A 22,045-nucleotide genomic window follows, 5' to 3' on the forward strand; every position below is an offset into this window, starting at 1 on the left:
AATTTGAATCAACTGTCCCAGCCCCTCCCCATTTTGGTTATTCACCGGAAATCTCAGCTTTCTAGGTGAATGGTACAAAACCATAGTATCTCCTTTTCCTTCATGGAAATGGAAGGTTATAGAGACACATCGGTACCTTCCCAGATTCCAGACAGATGAGGGAAAAGGGTTGTGGAGGACTGATAATAAGACTGGAATTCACAAGGCTGGCATTGACAAAACTAGAGGCTAAGGGCTTAGCTCCTAGCTCCTTTAGGAAGATGTGACTGGAGGAACCCCGACAGGAGGTGGCTCTGCATGTAGGCGTCAGGCACCCACACACGGGCACCCATGCACAGACTTACAGCTAATTTGGCTTGTAGCAAGTCTCCCAAGCCTTTCTCAACCTCCTCCATCTCTCCTGGGAGAGGCTGAGGGCAGTAAACAGTGGGACTTGTCTCCCCCTATCCAGTAGCCTCCACTCCTACGGTCAATAGACTGACACTTTCTTGGGTTGGGCACCCTGGGTCCTTAGTCTTCTGAAGGCTGGGCATTCAGGAGCTCACCCAAGTGGTCCTGCAGCTTATGCCCAAGAGGAGAAGTGGAGAGCCAGCTCTGGGTTCTTTCTCCACTAGATCTCTTGAAAAGGGGCCAAGCCTTAAATGATGGCCCAGGGGGAGTCAGAGGGGCCATGCCTGCTGGTGTAGGCTGGTTATTGTTTCCTTTCTGTCTGGTCTCTGTCCCCTTCTCTCCCACCTTTGCCTTGTCTGTCCTCTTGAGATACAGACAGCGCCTTCCTGCCTTAGTGTGAGACAGCCTGGACCTTGTCTTTGTGTTTTCTCCTGTGTGGTGGACGATGTGCCTCGCCAGTTCTTAAACAGTCACCTGGTGCTGGGGAAGATAAGGAAAGGAAAAGACAGCGGCCCAGGGATGGTTTGGCCGGCCGGCTACAAGGGCTGCCCATGACTGAAGATGGTGTCTTAGAAGAGGAAGTAGGACATGTCAGAGAACCTGGGCATGGCAGTAGGAGACAGTTCCAGTTGAAATTAAGGTTTTTACACCCCCACTAAATCTGATCCTTTCTTCCTATGTGGAGAAGCTGCTGCTGGGAGTGGCAGTGGAAGCAGCACTAGCTTCGTTAGGTGAGGGTGGGCAGAGCTGGTCAGGAGAAGCCCATATGTGGTTTGTGTGTGTGCATACATACCTGGCATGTGCACACACAGGCATGCACACACATGGACACATGCACATGGAGCAGTCATGGCTAGCTTACACCAAAAAGCCAAAGTATATTTAGATCCCTCTGCTCTTTTGATTAAGAAACTGCTTATAGCTGGAGATAATAAGAGCCTTGCTCCAAGAAGGTGTAGCGCCTGAACATCTTCTCCAGCTGTGTGCCCCCCCATCCTGTTCCTTCCTTTCTATTAAAGAGCTAATTGGTATGGAAATGGCACAGGTGTAAACATGAGGGTTTTTGTGTCTCATAATTTCAGACCCAGTCATCACCTGGGCGAGATAAATACCCTGGATCTGTATCACCCCTCCTGTCTCCTGTTCCACCCTGGCCTTGGCTTTCTCCCATGTTTGGGGCTAAAATTAAACTTGTTTTAAATTGGGAGTCTGTGAGTCTTACATGCCTTGCAGCCAATACTGGCTTGTCCTTGGGGGAGGTGTGTGGGTGTGTGATGGGGGTCACCTTCTTCAGAGACTGACTTGACACCAAGGGGAGTGGGGTATTTGCGTGGACCCCGCCTATATTACCGACAGCCTGCTCTTCATCAGCCTGGCCACACCCACTCCCCCTTCCTAGTTCAAATTCCTGTAAGCAGACCCCTGGGCGTGCAGCCTAAGACCAGCCCCCCTGCTCACTCTTCAGAAGAGCAGAGGAAATGCTCTTCTTTGACCTGATAAATTATTTCCTTGGGCCAAGGATAACTTATGGATCTGATTTACATTGAAATTTACAGAGTGCTAGAAAACAATAAGTTGTAGGATTGACATACTCGGAAACATTTGTCAGGCACGTCGGAACAGCACTTTGAAGTTGGTGTTGGGAAAGGCAGATTAGTTAGCAGTGTTGTTTCCTAGAGGAAGAAGGGAGGTCAGAGGCAGCAGCTACCTGTCTCAGGCCTCATGCTGGAAAGGACTGCACATCTGGGCCAGATCGGGGTTCTCTGGCTGTTACACTGAACAGTGTGGAAAACTAGTCTTGCTATGGGCTGGCCCCTTGCTTCTGAGCAAGAACTGGGAGTCCCTTCCTGTGCACCAGGAAGATACGAGAAACCCTAAAGAGGCTGCCTACTGGTCACTTAGCATCACTGATTTCCAAGGAGAGTCTTGTTGGATGCTGCGAGTCAGGGCTTCATTGACCTAATCTGTCTCAGCCTTTAGCTGTCTGCACTGTGCCTGTGTGTTTGTCCCACGGCTCCTGTTTTATGCTTTACATACCACACACAGTAGCTGAGTGCCTGTGCTCTGTGTTAGAGGATATGAGGTGGAGAGTTCCTGCTCTGGAGGCTTCTGATGCAGCAGACAGAGCCGAATGTGAAACGTAAGTAAAGGGTAATACATGCTGTCATAGTGAGGGCTCAGAGGAAGGTGTTCTTGGCATAACTTATCCAAGATGCTCTCTCTGGGGTCAGTTTCCTAGAAGAAGTAACCCAGGGTCAATAAGAACAACTTAGGGTTATGGCCTGGGCTGCCACTCTTCATATCCAGGATGTCGCCGCGGAAGGGTGCCCTGCCCAGAGGGTAGTAGATGCTAAAACCTGGGCCCATTTGGTCACTGAGTTGTGAGGCCCTGGGGAAGATGAGTGTCTGCCCAGAGGATGGGGCATGATGTCTAATTCAAAGGTGTCCTCTGGGCTGGCGTGGGCTCCGTACTACCTTGTCGTTATAAAGTTTTTGCATTTATCTCCTTGGATGCTCTACATAGCTATCTGCAGCAATATGGCAAAGGGTGAGCAGACTCTGGTCCAGAGAGATGTAATGACTTCCTCAAGGTCGCAAGGGGAGTTAAGTGTCAGGCCAGGACCCCTGTGTCATGCTGACCATGCGGTTCTGAAGATGTTTTGCAACCAGTGGGGGTTCCTCCCCTCTCCCCACTGGCATCCACATAAGTTCCCTCTACAGCAGGAGGAGCAGTGAGTAGATCTCAGGGGCTCGCTGCTGAAAGGAACACAGCCTGCTACTAGCTCAGCCCCTCTCCCCACCACACATCTCACTGCAGCTAATGAATTGCTAATACAATTTTCTAGATAATTTTATTTCCATAGTCCCACATGTTAATGTGTTTCCAAAAGCTAGCATTTATTTGCTTAATCTCCCAGTATAATAGAATCTGCCCTGACTCATCATACATGCGAACAATCAGCTAGGCAGAAACTACAGCAAATTGTTTAATAACTCCAATCTAGTCTCAAGATTTTTAACTTGCATGCACCAATAGCTTTCCTGTGTTTCATCTACTTCTTCACACACCCCCCTTTTTCTTTTTCTTTTTAAATGTTCTCCATCCTCTCAGCTGTTGATCTTCAAACAGAAGGACGGGAGGGGGGGATGTGCATGTGGCCCCAGAGCCCCTGCTCTCCTTCTGAGCTCTGCTCAGTGGTCAGGGAGAGCCCCTGTGTTTTGTAGGATGTCCCAGGAAGGAGAAAGAGCTCATTGTAGGGACATGGTGGTCTTTCTTTTGCAGGAGATGACAGCACAGATAAGGCACCTAGCACGATGCCTGTATTAGCTTCCCTTGGCTCCTGCTCTTTGAGGCCAGGAACAAAACCTCACCCTTGCTGGTATTCATTCTCCCCTTCAAAGCCTCCTCACCTGATGAAGCAGTGACCGCTGGTGGATGGAGCATGGCTGCAGAGTCCTGGTTTTCAGAGGATCTGTGGGTGCAGCTGTGATGGGGAGGTAGGACAGTGAGAGGTGGTCTTTGCCTTCCCACTAGTGCTTCCCAGACCCAGCCATGATGGGCATCAAGAAGGAGGGAGGGGAATTATGCTCAGTGAAATAAGTCAGAAGGACAAAGAAAAGTATCGGATGGTTTCACTTATAGCAAAAATATAGGGGAGCCGAATGAGACATCAGTATAAAAAAATAACAGTACAAAACACAACAAAGCAAAAATGGACAATTATAAAGCAGAGACATCCTGCAGGGGAGGGGAAGGGAGAGGGATCAGAGGGAGGGAGGGAGGAGCACAGGGGACTGAGGTGATGGTGCACGGGTGCATTGGGGAAGGAAATTCTGTAGGGACTACACCTTAGGGGGTGGGGGGAAGCCGATATTGTTTAAAAATGGACAATGATGTAAAAAAAACAATAAGTATAATAAAAGAAGGAGGGAGGCCTTGAGGCTCTTTTTTCAGCCCTTTCCTTCACCCCACTTTCCACCAGGAGCCCACCAATTCTACACTGAGCAGAGCAGCCTACCACTCCCAGCAGTCAGAGCTCTGCCCCTCCTTTTCCCCAGGCTGAGCTGACGACACTGGGCCTGACCACCTTTCCTGTGTGTGACCCTCTTGCACGGGGAGGTGGTGCATGGCTGAGCACAGGTGGTGGTGCCCAGGTGCAGCCAAGAGAGGGCAGATGGGCCTTGTGGTGTAGACGGTGACTTGCTTGAAGAAAAGGAGTCCAAACTGGTGGGCCCTTGATGAGCCACCAGGTAGGGTTCAGACAGGGATGGACACCCTTCTTCTGGTGGGTTCTGTGCCCAGAAGGACCCTGGGTCTGGAGCAGCGTTGGAAAGGCGGTTGACAACAGACAGTGGCAGCCTGTCTCTGTGGTACCTGTGCTTCCTGATCAGGGCAGGGAACAGCCACACTGAATTAAATGGAAATCTCATATTGCTCTTTAGCTTAAAATCCTTTGACAGTTGCCATTGGTCTTGGGATGAAGCTTCTAGCTCTTAATATGGTTTTTGAGATACTGAGAGCCCCTTCCCACCTCTGGAGCCTACCCCCAACTTTCTTCCGATGTCCCCAGCTGATGTCCGCCATCTGGTCCTGACCCACCACATGAGTTCCCAACCCAGTGTTTACAGGTGCTAGTTGGTCTTCCTGAAACGCTCTCCCCCAGGGGCCTGTGCGGGGTAATACCTGTGATGAGAGCAGGGACTTGGTATGGTTTTCCATGGTTACATCCCCCACCCCACCCAAAATAGAGTTCTGCTGGGAGAAGGTGCTAAAATGTTTGTTGAATGAATGGACTTGCAAGGCATGTGATTTCATGAGACAAGATCAAAGGCATGGGGTCTGTAACTGTCATCATCAGGAGAGGATCCACCTTTGGGCTATTTGGGTTTGAATCCCAGCACTGCCCCTTAGGAGCACTAAGGCACTTGGGACAAGTCATTCAATCTCTCCCTGCCTCGGTTCCTTACCTGAAGGGTGAAGATACAGAGTCTACCTTTTGGAGTCACGTTAAACTAGTTGATTTGGACAATGGCACGTGTTACCTTCCCATTGTGATTGTGATCCCTCATCAGGCCACCCTGATTGTGATCCCTGACTTCCCCCTCATGCCCACACTCTGAAAGTTCCCTCTGATACCTGCTTTTGATGCGACATCTGCTCAGTGACATATTTGAATGAAGTCTCTCTCTCCCACTGGGCGTCAGGTTCATAGCGTGGGAGGCCATTGATTCTGCACCCCGGTCAAGCACACAGTGCTGCCTCCGCGGGGTCATCTCCAAGTTTGCCCCCGAGCATGAGGCCCTAACGCTGGCTCCTGCTCTAGCTTGGGTGGTGAACAGCCTTGAGCCCTCCTGAGTTCTCCCACTGCTGTTTCCCACAGGCACAGACATGGCCGTCTTCTGTCTGCTGTGTGGGAAGCGCTTCCAGGCGCAGAGTGCGCTCCAGCAGCACATGGAGGTCCACGCTGGCGTGCGCAGCTACATCTGCAGTGAGTGCAACCGCACCTTCCCCAGCCACACCGCCCTCAAACGCCACCTGCGCTCACACACAGGTAGGCCAGTCCAGGTGACGGGTGGGCACAGGGCTTGAGGGGCTAATGTCTGAATTCCCTGCAGTAACACAAAGTGGGGGAGCCTGGCTAAGCCGGCCCTCAGCCTTTATTTGCTCCAGGGTTGGGTGTGTCGGGGCAAATGGGGCAGGTGGGTACGGGCACCTGGGGACCATTGGTTCTCCATTTCTCTGTGTTCATGAAAGATGCTGACTCTTGGGTGCCGCCCTCAGGAAGGTTAATTCAGTGGGTCTGGGGTGGGATCCAAGACCCAGCATCATTTATAAACATTTCCAAGGGATTCTGATGCAGGTGGACCGAGGATGCATTTGGGAAATGCATCCCAACCAGCTGGGTCCCTCACCCTCTCTGCCACTCCCCCATTCCTCACACTGGCCCCCCTCCATGTCTACACACTCCTGCCGACAGACTCGGGCCCTAAAGTGTTGAGACATCTCCTGCCTGCTCCACAGTGGCAGAAGCAAAACTCTGATACTTGGACCTTGTTGAGGGAGGACAATAAGGGCAGCTAAACCATGAGCCATGAAACACCTCTGTTTGGGCAGGTCCAGATGATGGGGGGAAAAGTAATTGTGAACCAAAGGGACTTGGGCCAGGTGTCTGGGGCTGACCAGTCCCTGCCGCCACTGTCTAGGGGGCTGGGACATTTGCTCCCTGAGGGCCAAGAGACCCTCACTTCCTTCCCCTTGGGCTCCTAGCAAGAGAAAGGGTGACTTAAACTCTTCCTTTCTCTAAAACAAAATTGAGTCTTTGCTGACTATACATGGACAGTTCTGAGTGTTTCTAGTTTTGAGTCTGCACGAGTCTCTGCGTGTGTGTGTTCTGGCTTTTGGGGAGGGGGGCTGGGACAGGGCGAGAGACTGGCAGACTCCACAGCTGGTTATACAGAGGGTGTGTGTGTTGCAGAGTGTGTGAAAAAGTCGGTGTGCCTCAGGACAGCAACAGTGGGATCCTTTCTCACCTCATTCTTGGGTCTTGTCACTGCTCTGACATAGAGGATGCAGGCTCTGCAGAACAAGAGGCTGATTTATCATGGATGGAGCTGCTTGTCCTGCCTGCAGTAGGCATCCTCACCAAGAGGCCTGCCTAGACTTTGCCTTGGTGCCATTTTATTGAGCACATTGCCTTAGGGTCACCAAATTGGCTACTTGGATTTGTCATCAGGGGGCTGGGGAGTTCACAGAGGGTAGGGCCCAACGAGAAGGGCTAAGTAGGAAGTGATACTAACACTCTCCCTGAAGTGATTGCATAAGCATCCCCTGCAGGTGTATGCACTGTTCTGTCCACAGCACCCCCAGCAAGTCCCCAAGTGAGCCTAGTCAAAGATGCAGCCACTTCTGAGTGCACTGGGTCAAAGCAGTTGACTCATGTGATTTGAATGATTCCGACCCTGCTCTGCCCACCCAATACACGCCTTGCTCCTGAGTGCTCAGATAGCAAGTGCTGTGTGCCCCTCTGCCAGCCGTGGCTTAGGTCTGTGCAGAGGGGCTGTTTTCAGACACTTTGGGAGAAGCTCTTATTCAGTCCACGTATCACAAAGCATGTGTGTTGCCGTGCAAACACCCATCGATTTGCACACCAGCAAGGCCCTGGACACACAAGCCATGTACAGGCTGTGCACACCCCCTACACAATGCCTCATTAATATTCCGTTTTTCTTGGCCCATTTGCTGCCAGGGCCGGGTGTTTAGCATTGGCAGCTGTGTTTGGTAGGTTAGTACAGCCGCGCTCTTGGCATTGATGGATCCCTGATTCACATGGCTCATCATATAATAAACTCTCAGCTGTGCTGAAGGGAGGGGTCGGGAAGGAGGGGCCTGAGGAGCCCATGGGATGGGACTGGGGTGGCAAGGACCACGCTGGGCTTGGCCCTGTCAGGGGAAGACCCTCAGGTAAGGACAGCCTGAGGGGTCACAGGTGCACTGGGCAGGCCGGAGGGGGCTCTAATTAGTCTGGTTTGTCCTGCACTTAATGTCAAGCTCATTAAAGAGGCTCCAGAGTTAATCAACATACCACAAATTGGATTTTGAGTTCTGCAGTCAGTTTTGTGTACATTATGGCAACACTGACACGATTAAGTCTCAGGGTGAGAATTTGGGGCCAGGTGCTCACCAGGCTTCAAAATCTGTGAGCATGAATATGTGTGTGTAAGTGCTGGTGTCTTTTTTTTTTTTTTTTTTTTTAATTCCTTTCCTGGGGCAGGCTCTGGAGATTTCCTATTTAAACTCATTTAACATGTGATCCACTTCATAATTAAATTCATAAAAATTGGATCAAACAAACCTCTTGTTTTAACCCTTTTTTAAAAAACCTCTTAGCTCCCCCCCACCCTTTGGAGGGGGCTGGTGCAGACGGCGGTGGTCCCCCCGCCTCACGCCCCACTGGGTGGCTGCCGATGTACGTTTTAATTACCGGCTCTGGCTGAAGTCTCACGTGGCCCTTGCTTTATTTATTTATTTATATCTTAATGAGGATACTGAATCCTTGATTAAAGTCGTAATCGTTGCCGATTCGGCAAGGAGGGGCTGTTGGATGGCGGACGGGCCGTGTGCACAGACGCATAGGCAGAGAGCGTGGCAGGCAGGCCCAGGCTGACCACGCTGTCAGACGCTCGGCTAATGGGGCTGGGGTCCGCCTGGGGTTCTCCTCCCCTTGCGTTGGAGGGGGCCGGTGAGTCTGCACAGCCCTGGCAGGGACCTAGAACCTGAGCACCCCGTTTGCTCCCAGGTCCCCTGTGAGGGCCTCACTGGCCAGGCCGTAGGCCAGGACAGTGCCCCGTGGAGAGATGGGATCAGCTCTGGAGAAATGGCCCTATTTCTGAGCTTCCCCCATCCGGCTTCTCTTGGCAGAAGAGCTTCTTGCAAATTTTCCACCCTTGAGAGAGCCTGCCGGGGAGCAGACCCCAGCAGCCACTTCCCACAGAGCCTTAAAAACCCTTCTGAGGCATCAGAAGAGATGAGAATTTATGTGGGTAGAGGGGCCAGCTTTTGAGAGGAGGGAGGTTTGGTTGGCGACCTGAGGAGGGGAGAGTAGAGAGAGTAAAATATCATTTTAAAGAGGAAGTGAAGGCATAGGCATGCGAGTCTATAACGAGAAGGACAATTTATGCCCAGGCACGAGCGCAGTTTGACATGGGGATAATGAAAAAACGTAGGTCATTGTGGATGACTTAAACCTTCAGCAGCTGAAGAAAATGTATGAAATGCAGAGGACATTACACGGTTGGCAGCCCCGCACATCTGCAGAGGGACAAGTGAAATACAGTGGGCCATTCTTTACCATAAACTGTGGTTGTTGGAGATGCAGCCCAGAGAAATTGTAATTACAGTGACAAGACGAATCAGCGATATTTAAATATTCATGAACAAAGTCTGGGGTGATCAATCTATCTTTATTGTCTTTGCCTCACTCCTGTAATAAATAAGTAGCTGGAGTCCTCACCTTTCATCCCCAAAGCTCCCACTTTGGGTACAACGCTAAAGAAGGCGAATCCTTACACCTGACCTCTCCCCATCCCAGGAACTTAAGTGCCAAACGCACAAAAGGTAGGGTGTTGGGCATAGATTCCAGGCCAAGGAAAATCCTCCCCAAGTTCTGCCCGCCTCATCTTTCCCGAGTTTCTGCTCTAGGTTGTCCTTAGCTACTAAGGCTGCCAGGATCAACAAGGTGTGCCTCTGTTTTTGAGGTATTTCTATTCTAGAGGGGTGGTGGACATCATAGGAGACACAGCAATGTGGGAGTATCCAGAGACCAGTCTCTGGAACCTGAATCTTAATCCTCACCCAGATGCTTACCAGTGCTTTGACTTGGGCCATGTTTAAGTAGCTCTTAGCAGCTCATGTTTTTCATCTGTAAAATGAGAATGATAACATCTTCCTTGCAGTATTGTGGCAGGATCATATAATGGGGCCCTGCGAAGTTCTTAGCATGGCAATGGACACTTAACACACAGGGCTTTATTGTTTTTTAAATTTTATTTATTTATTTATACAAGAGCTGGAGTAAAGGCCGGAGGCACGGGAGGGTGAGAGGATTCACCAGAGACAGAATGGGGAGCAGAACAGGCAGACGGACTGAAAGCACTGCTGAGGGGAGCAGTGGGTGAGACAGGAGCGGTCTGCCACGCCATGTGGGTATCTCCCTGGCTGGCTGGGAATCAAACCCGCTCTTCAGAGGCTGTGGACAGCTTCACAATGCTTCGCTCAAGCGCTGCGCCACTGGGGAGACCCCAAAGGCTTTATTAATTATAAAGTGTCATAACAATTATACTACTTTTACTAAAGGAACGAAGTACTGGGACTTCTTCCCTTTGTGGACCGAGAGGGAAGTATGACTCTTTTTTGCCAGGGGGACCAGAAGGAAGCTTCTGGGTCTTGAAGGATGACTAGGAGTTTGCCAGGTTGAGATGGGGAAATCAGAATGGCTTGTAAAAGTATGGAGGGGAGCAAGAACAGAAGGTATTGGGGGGCAGTATTGTCATTGTTTCCCAAATTGGAGGGCTATCTTTGAGGGCAGAATGACTCCTGTCACTGACTTAGAAGGAACAAAGATGAGGTAGTATGAGAGGCTGAGGGGCAAGACCTCTAAGCCCCCAGATCAGCTTTGCCCTGGGTGGGGCTGTATCCTGGGGACTTCTCTTTATCCCTGAACCAAGTGGATTCTCTGTTTCCAAGACTGACCATTGGCCCGTGGATGGCCACTGGGCCCCAGTGGCATATGGACATGTGTGGACACCATGCTATGGGGAAGGGCAGAGATTGGGGTCGCAAGGTCATCTGCGGAGGTGGTGAATGCAGGCAAGCTCATCCTCCTGCTCCCATGAACATGCCTTACTGACCCCAAAGGGGGACAAGGTCCTGATGCAGCCCCTGTCCCCACAGGTGACCACCCATATGAGTGTGAGTTCTGTGGCAGCTGCTTCCGGGATGAGAGCACACTCAAGAGCCACAAACGCATCCACACGGGCGAGAAACCCTATGAGTGCAACGGCTGCGGCAAGAAGTTCAGCCTCAAGCACCAGCTGGAGACGCACTATAGGGTCCATACAGGTACTGGCACCAGGGGCACCCCTGAGCTGGCTCTGGGGCCTGGTGGGCTGAAGGACAGAGTTTCTGCAGAGGGGCCAAGGGTGAGGAGGGTCCAAAGAGTAGAACCAGTTGTGCGAAGGTCAGTGTGGTGTCTGAGTACCACTGCCTCCTTGCAAGGCCAAGGCCAACATTGCTCACCAATTATAGTACTCCTTCCATGAGCCAGACCAGCCAGGCCAGTAGATCACAGTTCATGAGCGAGAGGCCCTGCATCCTGAATTTGGGCTAAATCGACCCAAATTAGCTGAAAGTGAAGGTTAGGGTGTGTCGTGTTACTTGAGGGTCGGGGTAAGAGCTGGGGGCACTGAGTTAGGTTCTGAGGGCTGGGCAATTGTAGAGTTAGACTGAGTTGAGTACTGGGGTGAAACTAACAGGTGTGTTTTGTAACCCTGCACGTGCATGATGGTTGACCATTTTGGAGAGCCTTTGTGGTCCTTTTTACAGAAAGGAGATGTGAGCCCGGTTTCCCTTGGGGTCTGTATGTGGCCCAGAAACCCAGAATTGCCCAAGTTGGGGGCAGTAGAAAGCTGGAGCTGGCGACACCACTTGTGAAAACCAGCTTTGTGCGTCTCCTTCTGACTCCAAGTTCAGTGGCTTTGCTGTAGTCAGCCATAGTGGGAGGGCCTACCACATGGCCACGGGCAAGGCCTGCACAGCAGGGCTTTCTGGAGAGCTAGTTGCTGCACATCTGCACGCCCCTGGCTCAGGGGATGGTGAATATTCAGAAGGACTTCCGCTGGGGATGAGGTAGTGGAATCTGGCCACCCAGGAAACCTCCTCTGACCTGTCCTGTCCAGAGGAAGGGTGGTCAGTGTCCTCAGGCAGGTCCTGCTGACCTCGAGGACAGTTTGTTCCCTGGGCCGGGAGGAGCACACAGAGGATGTGTGTCCTGGCTGTTTTCTCGCCTCCAGCTCAGGCCACGAGGAGAGGCTGGGGGAGCTCATTGCTGACAACTTGAATGACCCCAAGGATTTCCCTGAGCCCTGGGGCTTCCTTAGCCCCTTGTCGGGGATGTGACCTGGCGGGTGGATCATTAAAAGCATTGGCAGTGACGATTGTAAATAGCCGGTCGATGGTTAGATCACTTTGCCTGTTCATTACTTCATTATTTGCTGGGGCCTCTGCACGGAGGAGTATCGATAACGAGATGGCTGGCCAGTTAATTACTGTATTGAAACAAGGTTCCCTCACATCCTCTGCTCAGCTCCAGGGGACTCTAGCAGAGGGAAGGTGGTGAGGGAGCAGCCAGGGCGTGGCATTGTGTCCCCAGGTTCCCTGCCCTACCCTCCAGGCTAGCCCCAGAGAGGCAGCAGCTTCCAGGGCAGGTTCTCAGAGCCTTAGAGGAACAGACATTCCCAGGGTGGCGTGTTGGAAGGACTGGCTTCTGTCAGTTTCACCCCACCCTGCTCCCCACCACCTGTATCCCTGAAAGGACTCCATCCCTTTCTTCCCTAGATGGAACTGGGCTGGAGAGCCATCCCACTGCCCCTCTTTGCAACCTCTGCTTCCTTCCTTATAAAGAGAAGGATCTGCCTTCGGGAGAGCTAAGAGGAAGGCCAGGGGGTAGAGCTTGACAGTGCCACAGCCGCCAGCCACATGTGGCAATTTAAATTGGTGGTAGTGAAATAAAATTGAAAGTGCAGTTCCTGGAACACTAGCCACCTCTCCGGTGCTCAGAGCCGCATGCAGCTAACTGGTGACTAGCACACTGGGTGGTGCGTCCACCCTCGGGAAAGTTCCGTGGGAAAGATCCCAGCCAGAGGGATGGACGTCTCCAGCCCGCCCGAGGGTAGAGTGTGGGCCCAGTGCTTCCCGGAGGGACCCTCACCGCCTCTCTCTCTGTTCTGGCTTTCTGCCCTCCCCCTCCCACAGGTGAGAAGCCCTTTGAGTGCAAGCTGTGCCACCAGCGCTCCCGGGACTACTCGGCCATGATCAAGCACCTGCGGACACACAACGGCGCCTCGCCCTACCAGTGCACCATCTGCACGGAGTACTGCCCCAGCCTGTCCTCCATGCAGAAGCACATGAAGGGCCACAAGCCAGAGGAGATCCCGCCCGACTGGAGGATAGAGAAGACGTACCTCTACCTGTGCTACGTTTGAAGCCAGGCGCGAGGCGTGCAGAGGAGTGGGGAGCAAGGAGAGGAGTTAGAACAGGATGAAGTAGAGGAAGAAGGATGGTGCAAAAAAAAAAAAAAAAAAAAAAAAAAGGAAAGGAAAAAAAAGCAAAGTGAAAGGAAACCTGACAGCTGTCTGGCCTTGGATTTTCTCTGGGGCTCCAGGTGACTGGACTCCTGGCCACTCACTGCCCCTCTCCAGGGGCCTCCATCTCCCCTTTGTGGGCTGGAGACTGGCCTGGCTTTTTTGGGTGGGGGCAGAAGTGGCTTTGTCCAGTGTTCAGCACAGATGATCTGTGCCCTACTCCGCGCAGACTTCCACTTGTGTCCAGAAAGGGAGGCCAGGAGTTAGGGGTCCTCTGGTCAGAGACAAACAGTCTGACCATGAGAAGGCGGGGGCTGAGGGAGTTGGGGGGCAAATGGGGGTTTTGCAGATGGTGGTGGAGGTAGGAGGAGGTGTCACTGGTTGACCCTCAACAACAGCAGCTCTAGTTTGCTGGGGCCCATTGGGGTGGGGGACTCTCCTCCCCTTCCCACCTTTCAGTTCATCAGCTGCTTCCTCAGCTCTGCCACAATGGGGAGTCCCCCCTATGGGGTCTTCAAAAACTGCAGCTTTTGCCCCTCCCCCAACTCCTGTTGCCCCACCCCACCCCCCAAGCTGTCTGACCTCCAGGGGGTGCCCAGCCTCTTCTGGATGAGGGCAGCACCACCCTCTTCACCCAGGTCCCTCCCTCCCTGGTGGGGGGCTGACTCCAGAGACCCAACTCCCACCCTTAGCTTTTTGAGAACATAAAATAGATGGAGTACCCCACCCTAGTCAAGCTCTGTCTTGAGCAAGATTCCTGCTGAGCTGCTTTTGCTTCCAAAATGCAAAAACATAACAACTGAAGATGTCCTGTCCCATCCAACCAACCAGATCCCTGCAACCCCACTTAAGTCCCTAGGAGAAGGAGCCCCTTGAGGGGGGGGGTTGCGTGTGCCCCACAAAGCTGTGGCTGCCCTTCCCCAGAGTGCCCTGCGCTTGGAGAGGGGCACCGGGCCAGGTGTAGGAAATGTCCAGTCCTACTGGGACCCCAGACCTGGCGAACTGGTGTGGGGAAACCAGAGCTGCTGGAATCCCTGGCTCATAGCCCCCCAGTCCTAGGGAGGAGGAGGGCAGGAGAAGGAGAAAGCGCTTTGGCCTTGTGTTACGTTTGCTTCTTTTCTGTGTACCTGTCCCTGTTAGCACATTGTACTTGAATTACCTCAGTTTTTTGTGACCTCATGAGCTTTCAGAACCCCTGTATCTCTTTTTTGGTTGGGGGTTGGAATGGGGAGGGTGTTCTTTTCTAATTCTTGTGTAAATGAATAGTTGGTTAATGGACTTCAGCTGGCCAAGGCCCGCCCCACCCCCCAGGCCACTAGCCTTCCAGCTGCAAGTAGCCACAGAACTGAGAACCTGGGGTATGACAGGGAAGGCCGGGCAGCAGGGGGCTGGCTGGTGGTGTGTTCGGGGCACACCGGAGTTGCTGTCGGTTCTGGCAGGCAGGAGTCATCTTTGCCCTGCTCACCTGACCTTCTCTGGAAAAGAGCGGACCTGCTGACAGTTTGCTGAGTCCTGCAGGTCTGGGGCCTGTGGTTCAGAATCTGCAGCATGCCCCCACCCCCCACTTCTGTGTGCGTGATTGTTGCCAAAATTGGTATATGTATATGTTCAGGGCCGGTGTGGGGATGTGCCAGCCTTGGTTTGATTTTGTTGCATTTGGGGGGGGTGGGGTGTTGTTTTTCTAAAAGCTACCTCTTATGTTTGTCCAGTTCCTTTTTGTCCCCTTCTTGCCTCCTGTTCTGCTGCTCTGCTCCCCGCTTCTCCCCAGCCTCCCCACCCCACCCTGAATTTTGGAAAGCACATTTGCAATATTTGTGTTCGCTTTGGGACGGACGCTCCGTTTCATCTCATGCTTTATTTGTAAGAGGGGGTGTGTGTGTGTGTGTGTGTGTGTGTGTGTGTGTGTGTGTGTGTGTGTGTGTGTGTGTGTGTGTGTTTTCTTTCCTTTCTCTCTCTGAGAAAGCTGTTGGCTGTGCTTTTATCTTAGGTCTTAAAAAGTGGTTTTAGGGAAGCGGTTTTGGGGAAAAAGGTGGTGAGGAATTTCGGGATGTTGGGGAGATGGGTGCTGCTGTGAACACCCCCATCCCCCCAGCACCATCGCTCCAGCCCTCCCCTGCAATCTCACCCACCAAATCTGAAGGCCTTAAAAATTGTGTGTTGGGGGGATGTAGCTTGGAGGGGCGGGGTATCACTAGACTGTTGATTGGGGATGATAACGTAGGGAGGATGCTGTTTTGCAACTAGAATAATGACTTAGTGCTTTGGAAAGGAAAAAAGTTAAACTTGAAATACGTGACTAGAGCAGTTGTGTTTATAATGTGAAGAGAGTGGAATCCGCGGGAGGGGCAGTCTGTAAGAAATCATTATGCACTATTGCCTCCTCCCCCAGTCTGGGAAGAAGCGGGGAACTGGGTGGCCCTCACGGGATCTGTAAATCCCAGAAAACAGTATTTGAACAGCGAGATGTCACTCAACTTTGGTGGGGAAGGAAAAAAAAAATCAAACTATTCCATAGACCTAGCTGACGCCCCTCACCCCCCATCCCGCCCACACAGCCTGGGTCTCCTCCCCTGTTAGTAATAGCTGCGAGGGTTGAGCTAATATTGACAAATTGTAATATTTTTGTAATATTTGTTAGTTCCTTCGTCAGTTCTACAGGACCTTGCCCTTTCCTTTTGTAATGTGAATAGCAAAAAAAAAGACAAAAAAAAAAAAAAATCCACACCACCAATAACACAATTTCCCTTTGTGCGTGTGTGCGTGTGTGTGCGCGTGTGCTTTTTGTGTGTGGTTGTGTGTTCAGTCATGCAGTATTGTCGTAACCCGGTGTTGCAGCATTGGATGGCACGAATCAGTCCCCCCCTGCCCCCACCGGGTCCTCCTGGGGGAGGGGAGAGAGGGTGAGAGGATGCCCAGCCCAGACACCCCCATAGAGTCCCACGTGCCTCTGTCCCAGCTTCCTACTCACAAAGGAATTGTGATGTGGTCCAGGCCTTCTTGGGCAGGCCTCAGGGCCCAGGTGAGGGTCAGAAGTTACCTGGCGGCTTCCCACACTCTGGATAAAGGGGTTGGGGGTGAGGGAGTGGGGGTGCTCTTTCCCCAAGTGAGATCAGAGTCCTGTACCCCTCGTTGCTTCACCACCTGGCCGCCCCTCGCCTTCAGCTCTGGTACTGCTGACACCCCACTTGCTACTTGCTGCCTTATTCAGATCAGTGAAACTTCTTCAGCCTGGAAAGTCCCAAGTTGATGATGGCCCCATTCTTAGATTCAGCTCCTACCAGCCTGTCCCTCCCTGCTTTGGGTGACATTGACCTCTTACTCGTGTGCGCTTTTGCTCTTCACTCCTTCAAAGCATTCAAATCCTATGTGTATATAGGATAGACAAATATATAGAGAGATATTATATATAGCAAGAGAGAGATATAAAATAGTAAATATCATTGCTGCTTTGGGCTGCTTTGGAGGAGGCCACGAATATGGGGAAGGTAGATTTGGGGTACCGGGGGGAGGGTAGGGAGGCTGGGAGAGCCAGTGAGTCTGTACAATCCAGGGATGCGGCGTGGGCTTGGTTAATAATCTTTGTGCCTGAACAGTTTTTCCATGTTTAGAAAAAAAGATAAGAAAAAAAAACCTGCAGTTTTTCACAAGTGTAGGGTACCCTTCTGGATGCCGTGGGCACAGGCGGCTGCAGGCGCGTCCGGGCCCCAGAGGGAGAGGATATTTTGGCTTCTCTCCTGACGGGGGGGGTGGGTGAGCAGCAGTGGGGGTGGCCTTTGGACATGGCCCACTCGGGGGGGACAGGGCGAGGCTTATGGCCAGTTCCCTGCAAGCTCAGTAAGAGTGGAAGCTGGGGGCGCCGGAAGTAGACCGAAAACCAGAAAACCATCCGACTGTTCATTTTCCCTCGGCCTGTGTTAGTTACGTCCTGGTCCCCTCCCACCTGGTCCCCTCCTGCCTGGGCTTCCTGGCGGCACTTACCTGGGTATAACAGGAGGAGGGAGCAAAGCCAGACTAAGGCTCCGAGGAGAGGCTGCTGGGTGGAGGGACAGGCCAGCTGGCCCAGGAGAGGGCGAGGGCCAGACCGGGGAGGTTGGGTCAGGGGAAAAGCTGGGGGGAGAGGGGCCCCACAGGGCCGTCAACCCCGCCCCGTGCTGACGGGCATTCCCCTTTGCAGACAGGGTACCCGCCTCCTGGCGTGTCCTAGAATTTGTTCCCATAGTGTTATGCATGATCTTTGTGAGGTTAAGAAGCTGTGGTGGTGCACCATGACATCATCCCCTATATATAAAGATAAATATATATATATATATGTATGTAAATTACAGCACTGAGAGCCCTGTGGCCCTGCCGGACCAAGCAAAACCAAGCCTTTCGGTTTGGGTATTATGTTTTGTTTTGTTGTTTGTTTGTTTTTGTGGCTTGTCTGATGTCGTGACAGCACAAGTGCCAGTCCGATTGCTCTGTATTACAGAATAGTGTTTTTAATTAATTGATGTTCTAGTTCATGTCTACCTCAGCACCTCCTCTTAGCCTAATTTTAGGAGGTTGCCCAATTTTGTTTCTTCAATTTTACCGGTTAATTTTTTGTACAAATCTCTCTTTCAATCTCTTCCTCTCCTCCTCCTGCCCTCCCATGCCCCACCTCCCCTTTCAAGTGGGGCCTGTTCCATTCTCCCTTGCTCTCTTCTCTCTCTCCACCCCCTCCCCCTGCCCCCCGCCCCCCCAGACCCCCGTGGTCCTCGCCAGTCCTCTCTGTTCTAGTCCCGAAGCAGTCCACCCCAAGTCCTGTGGCCATGGTTGCAGCTTTCTGCATCTGCCCTCGTTCCGTGTAGATTGATGCGTTTCTTTGTAATTTCAGTGTTTCTGACAAGACTTAAAAAAAAAAAAAAAAAAAAAGGAAAGAAAAAACGAATTTACTGCTGCAGGTTTTTTTCTCTCTCCATGTGTCACTAAGTGAAGTTTGTGCCTTCTATAGCAAAGAGAATATTTTTTACATCCTACTAACAGTAGATTTTTTTGTAGTGAACATTTTTTGTATTTTTATTTATAAGTCTCATAAGAAAAATAGCAATGTTCAGTTGTATACCTTGAATCTGCAGTTAGAAGAGAATAAAGTTAATTCAGTTGTCTCTGGCTCGAAGCGTCCCTCCCCTTTTTTTGGCTTTGTCTTCTGTGCCTTTTCTTGGGTGGGGAGCACTTTGAGGAACTGAGATCTCTGTTTGGGGATGTGGACTGAGAAAACTTGGGGTACACACTCAACCTTATTCCTGTGGTACTTTTCCACCGTGATTATAAAGCACACGCCTGTGGCATTTTTCTAATACTTGAAAACTTTGAAAATAGGGTGAAATGCGCTGGGTCGTTTGATACTTGCTAGAAGGTATCACTAGTTCACTCCTTCGACGTGGGGTCCTGGCCCAGCCGTCAGCGGGGCCAAGGTGGGAACAGAACAGACAGGTCCCTACCCACAGGGAGCCGCCATTCTGGCTTGTCACACTTGCTCATAGCTGGCGAGTCAGAATTGGCACCCGGATCCCCTGATACCAAACCAGGTTTGTTTTTTCCGGGACTCCACGGGCAGGGCCTCCCATCTGATCTTTATATACTGACAAGTTCCAGGTTTTCTTCGCAGCTAAGCACACTTCAGAAATTTCTCCCCAAGGGGCCGCCACCTAACTCGAGGTCCCCAGCTCTGTGGCAGCCCTTCCCTGGGGAGACGAGACGGGAGCTGGAGGGAACTGGTGGGAAGCAGAGGTGCAGACAGAATAAATCATTTCCGCAAAACTCAGTGGGCCTGTCCCCTACCTCCTCTCCCTGTCCCTGGGCCAAGGCTGCTGCCCTGCACGGTTCTTCTCTCCTCTTACTGGATGGAAGCCTCGTCCTGGTCGTCTGTAGCGTAAAACCCATTCCCCCCAATCCTAGGCTCCTGGCCTGGCATCTGGCTGAGACCATCCTACCTGGGTTATCATGGAATAATCTGTCTCCTTCCCCAAAGCTAGGGACCCAGAAGGGGCCCCTCTGGGACATAAACCAGTGCCAAGCTGTACAACAAACAGGGCCTGACCGCCAGCGTGGCTGGGAGCCTCTGGGAAGGCGTGCATGTAGCGTGGCCCACGTGTACCGTGGCCTGCGTGTACCATGGCCTGCGTGTACCATGGCCTGCGTGTACGGCGGCCTGTTTGAGGAGCCCTGACCTGCGCCTGGCACCTGCTCTGGCAGGGCTGGGAAAAGTAGCCATTGAATCCCAGGGCTCGGGGGTCTGCCGGACCCTGGGGTTGCTGAGCAGAGACTCACCTGGAGCCATGCTTGCTTTCCCGGGCCACCTTCCAGGAAGAGAGAGCGACGCACCCTCCCGGCCCCACCACCAGCCGGCTTCTCCACTCCGCCCTTTGCTCTCTGCTCTTTCTTCCAGTCTCCTTCCCAGAATCACCATTCTCCTTCTTTTCCTCTCTGTCGCCCACCCCCTGTCTCTCATCTCTCAGTGTTTGCTTTACCTTTGTGTCTCTGGCCTACATACTTCTCCATAATTCTCATCATGAAAACCAATCCTTTGCCAAAAATATCTTTGATTTCAAGTCTCTGGCCCTTTCCTCCAAGTCCTCTGTCCATCCCTTTTTTCCCAGGGATCCTGCTCGCTCATTCCCCTGGCCTCACCCCAGCCCCAAGGTCTCCCCCCTCCCAGGCCTCCCTGCCCCTCCCCCCTGGGGCCTCAGCTTTCTCTTGACAGATGGGAGGGCAGTGAGCAACTCCCTCTTTAAAACAACATTTAATCGCCGTTTTCTGTTCTTGGACATCAAAGCTGGGGCTTAGGCCCTGTGCTGGGGTCGCTGCCGCCTGGGCTCTGGGGGAGAGGAGGTGAGTGAATAGGGGTCGGGCTGAATGGGCTTTGTGTGGCCGCCAGGGTCCGCCTGCTTTACATGCTCTTTGACCCAGATATGATCTCATGGAGAGAAAGGGGCCCTGGCTGGCCGGCCTGAGAACGCTCTGTGGCCTGCCTCAGACCCCTCCCTCCCTCCCAGGGGCAGGTGACTGGCCGCCCACCCCTGCCAGCCTGGCCCACAGCTGCCCTCTGTCCCGGCCCGGGCAATCTCCCCCAGGACCCGAGGGCACTCCTGGATTTGGACGAGGGGCCAGGGATCCATTCCTCCTGCATGTGTCTCCAAGGACACGCGGTCCCTGCAAGTCACAGCTGCTTAGTCAGGTGGGCACACCTCCAGACACGCGGTCTCAGCCTCTGCAGCTCTCAGGCCGCCCAAGGGCTCGAGACCCGAGGTCCCGGCCAGCTGAGGCTTGCTGAGGACTCAAGTTGGTTGTGGCAGCGACCGCGGGGAGAGGTCAGCTAAGTCCAAGGCCACAGCCTCAACCTTGCCAGGCCTCCTCACCTGGCTGCCTGGAGCCCTTGCCCCCTACCAGGAAGGGGGCACTGAAGAGCACTGATGCCAGGTGCTCTGCCTCCAGGCAGGCCCTCCCTCTACTCCAGCCTCTGACTTGCTTCTGGCGGCCAGAGGGCTTTTCCAAAATTGCAAATGGCATCATGCCACTCCTTAGATGAAAGTCCCTCAGCTCCTCATTACTCTTAGGACCGAATACAAACTCCTTCACCAGGCTTACGAGCCCCTCAGCTACAGAGCCCCTTTCTCTACCCACCCCAGGCCCCTCAGCCACCCCTACCTATTCCCTGCTCCAGATGCCTGGACCGTGGGTGGATAGCTGGGACCTTTGCTCCTGTCATTTGCTCTCACAGGCGCTGCACCCACACATGCTCACCTCTCTCCCTCAGTCTGGCTTCCTCAACTCCTTATTCAGGTGTCAGCTCAAACCTTCCCCTGGGTATCTTCCCTGGCCATCGGGGGCCTCTGCAGCTGCTCCTGCACCAGCCTCTGTGGTTCTGTTTGGTATGTACCCCCGTCATCGGCTGCCTCACCGCCAACCCAGTGTTCTGCTCCTGGAGGGCAGGACTTGCATGGTGCATCTTCCTGTTCTCAGAGCCTCACGCTGTCTGGCACGGGGCAGGCACCCAGGACATCTTTGCTGCATAAACAGCTGAAAGAAAGAGTGGGAGAAGGGGTGGGGCGGAGGAGAGAGGCCCTTAGCACCCTTAGCATCTGGGCTGTGGGGCTGAGGCTGCCACTGGCCCGGCAGGTAGTGCTCCTCACACGCCTGTCCGGCCCCCACCCCGCGGTACGCACGCCTGAGCACACAGTCACGGCTGCACAGGCGCCTCCCGCTGCCCGCACAAGTGCTCATTTCAGCTCCTGGAGACACCTCAACTGCATTTGTCATGAGCACAGGGCAGTGACACTTCACAGGCAGGGCACTGCCTGAGGGTGCTGGGGGGGTGTGTGCATGGAAACACCTGGGCCTCAGCAGACATGGGGGCCGGCCCCCAGCTCCCGCTGTGCTTCTGGGCCCAGCCACTCCCCACTCCCAGCTCTGCCCCTCTCAGGCTGGCAGGAGGGCAGGCGCTTCTCTGGACCCAGTTTTCTGCTCTCCAGGGGGTCCCTCAGTGAAAGTGAACTCACTTATTTAAACCTGACTCTACAGCCCCGCAGCAGCCCCCTGCAGGGCTAATTACCCTGCAGTTCTAAACTGATTGCTGTACGCTAAGCTCACGCGCCCTCCTCTATTTATTTACCGACTACATTAATAGCAAAGCTGTGCTGCTTGCAGCCACTCCCCATGTACGCGGGCTGGCTGCACCCCATTCCCCTGCTTCTCCCCAGAGAGGCGGGGTGCAGAGACGCAACCTGGCTCAGAGCCCCCAGATCTGCCACCCTCACGGAGTCCTGGGGCCAGA

General features: G+C 53.0%; 1 protein-coding gene across 3 annotated transcripts in view; it reads left to right on the top strand.

Annotated features, from left to right (window-relative positions):
- ZBTB16 (zinc finger and BTB domain containing 16) overlaps window positions 1–17,960 on the top strand; it is a 178,054-nt gene extending 160,094 nt beyond the window's left edge. For all 3 annotated transcript variants that reach the window (XM_037505309.2, XM_037505307.2, XM_037505308.2), the window contains exons 5-7: window positions 5,772–5,942; window positions 10,841–11,008; window positions 12,920–17,960. In XM_037505309.2, coding sequence (XP_037361206.2) covers window positions 5,772–5,942; window positions 10,841–11,008; window positions 12,920–13,149 — 569 coding nt within the window. In that variant the 3' untranslated portion in view covers window positions 13,150–17,960. The remainder of the gene's footprint in view (window positions 1–5,771; window positions 5,943–10,840; window positions 11,009–12,919) is intronic.
- The last annotated feature ends 4,085 nt before the right edge of the window (window positions 17,961–22,045 follow it).

The sequence above is a fragment of the Talpa occidentalis genome, unplaced genomic scaffold, assembly GCF_014898055.3.
Source record: "Talpa occidentalis isolate TD23 unplaced genomic scaffold, MPIMG_talOcc4v2.1 talOcc4.12, whole genome shotgun sequence".
Classification (NCBI taxonomy): domain Eukaryota; kingdom Metazoa; phylum Chordata; class Mammalia; order Eulipotyphla; family Talpidae; genus Talpa; species Talpa occidentalis.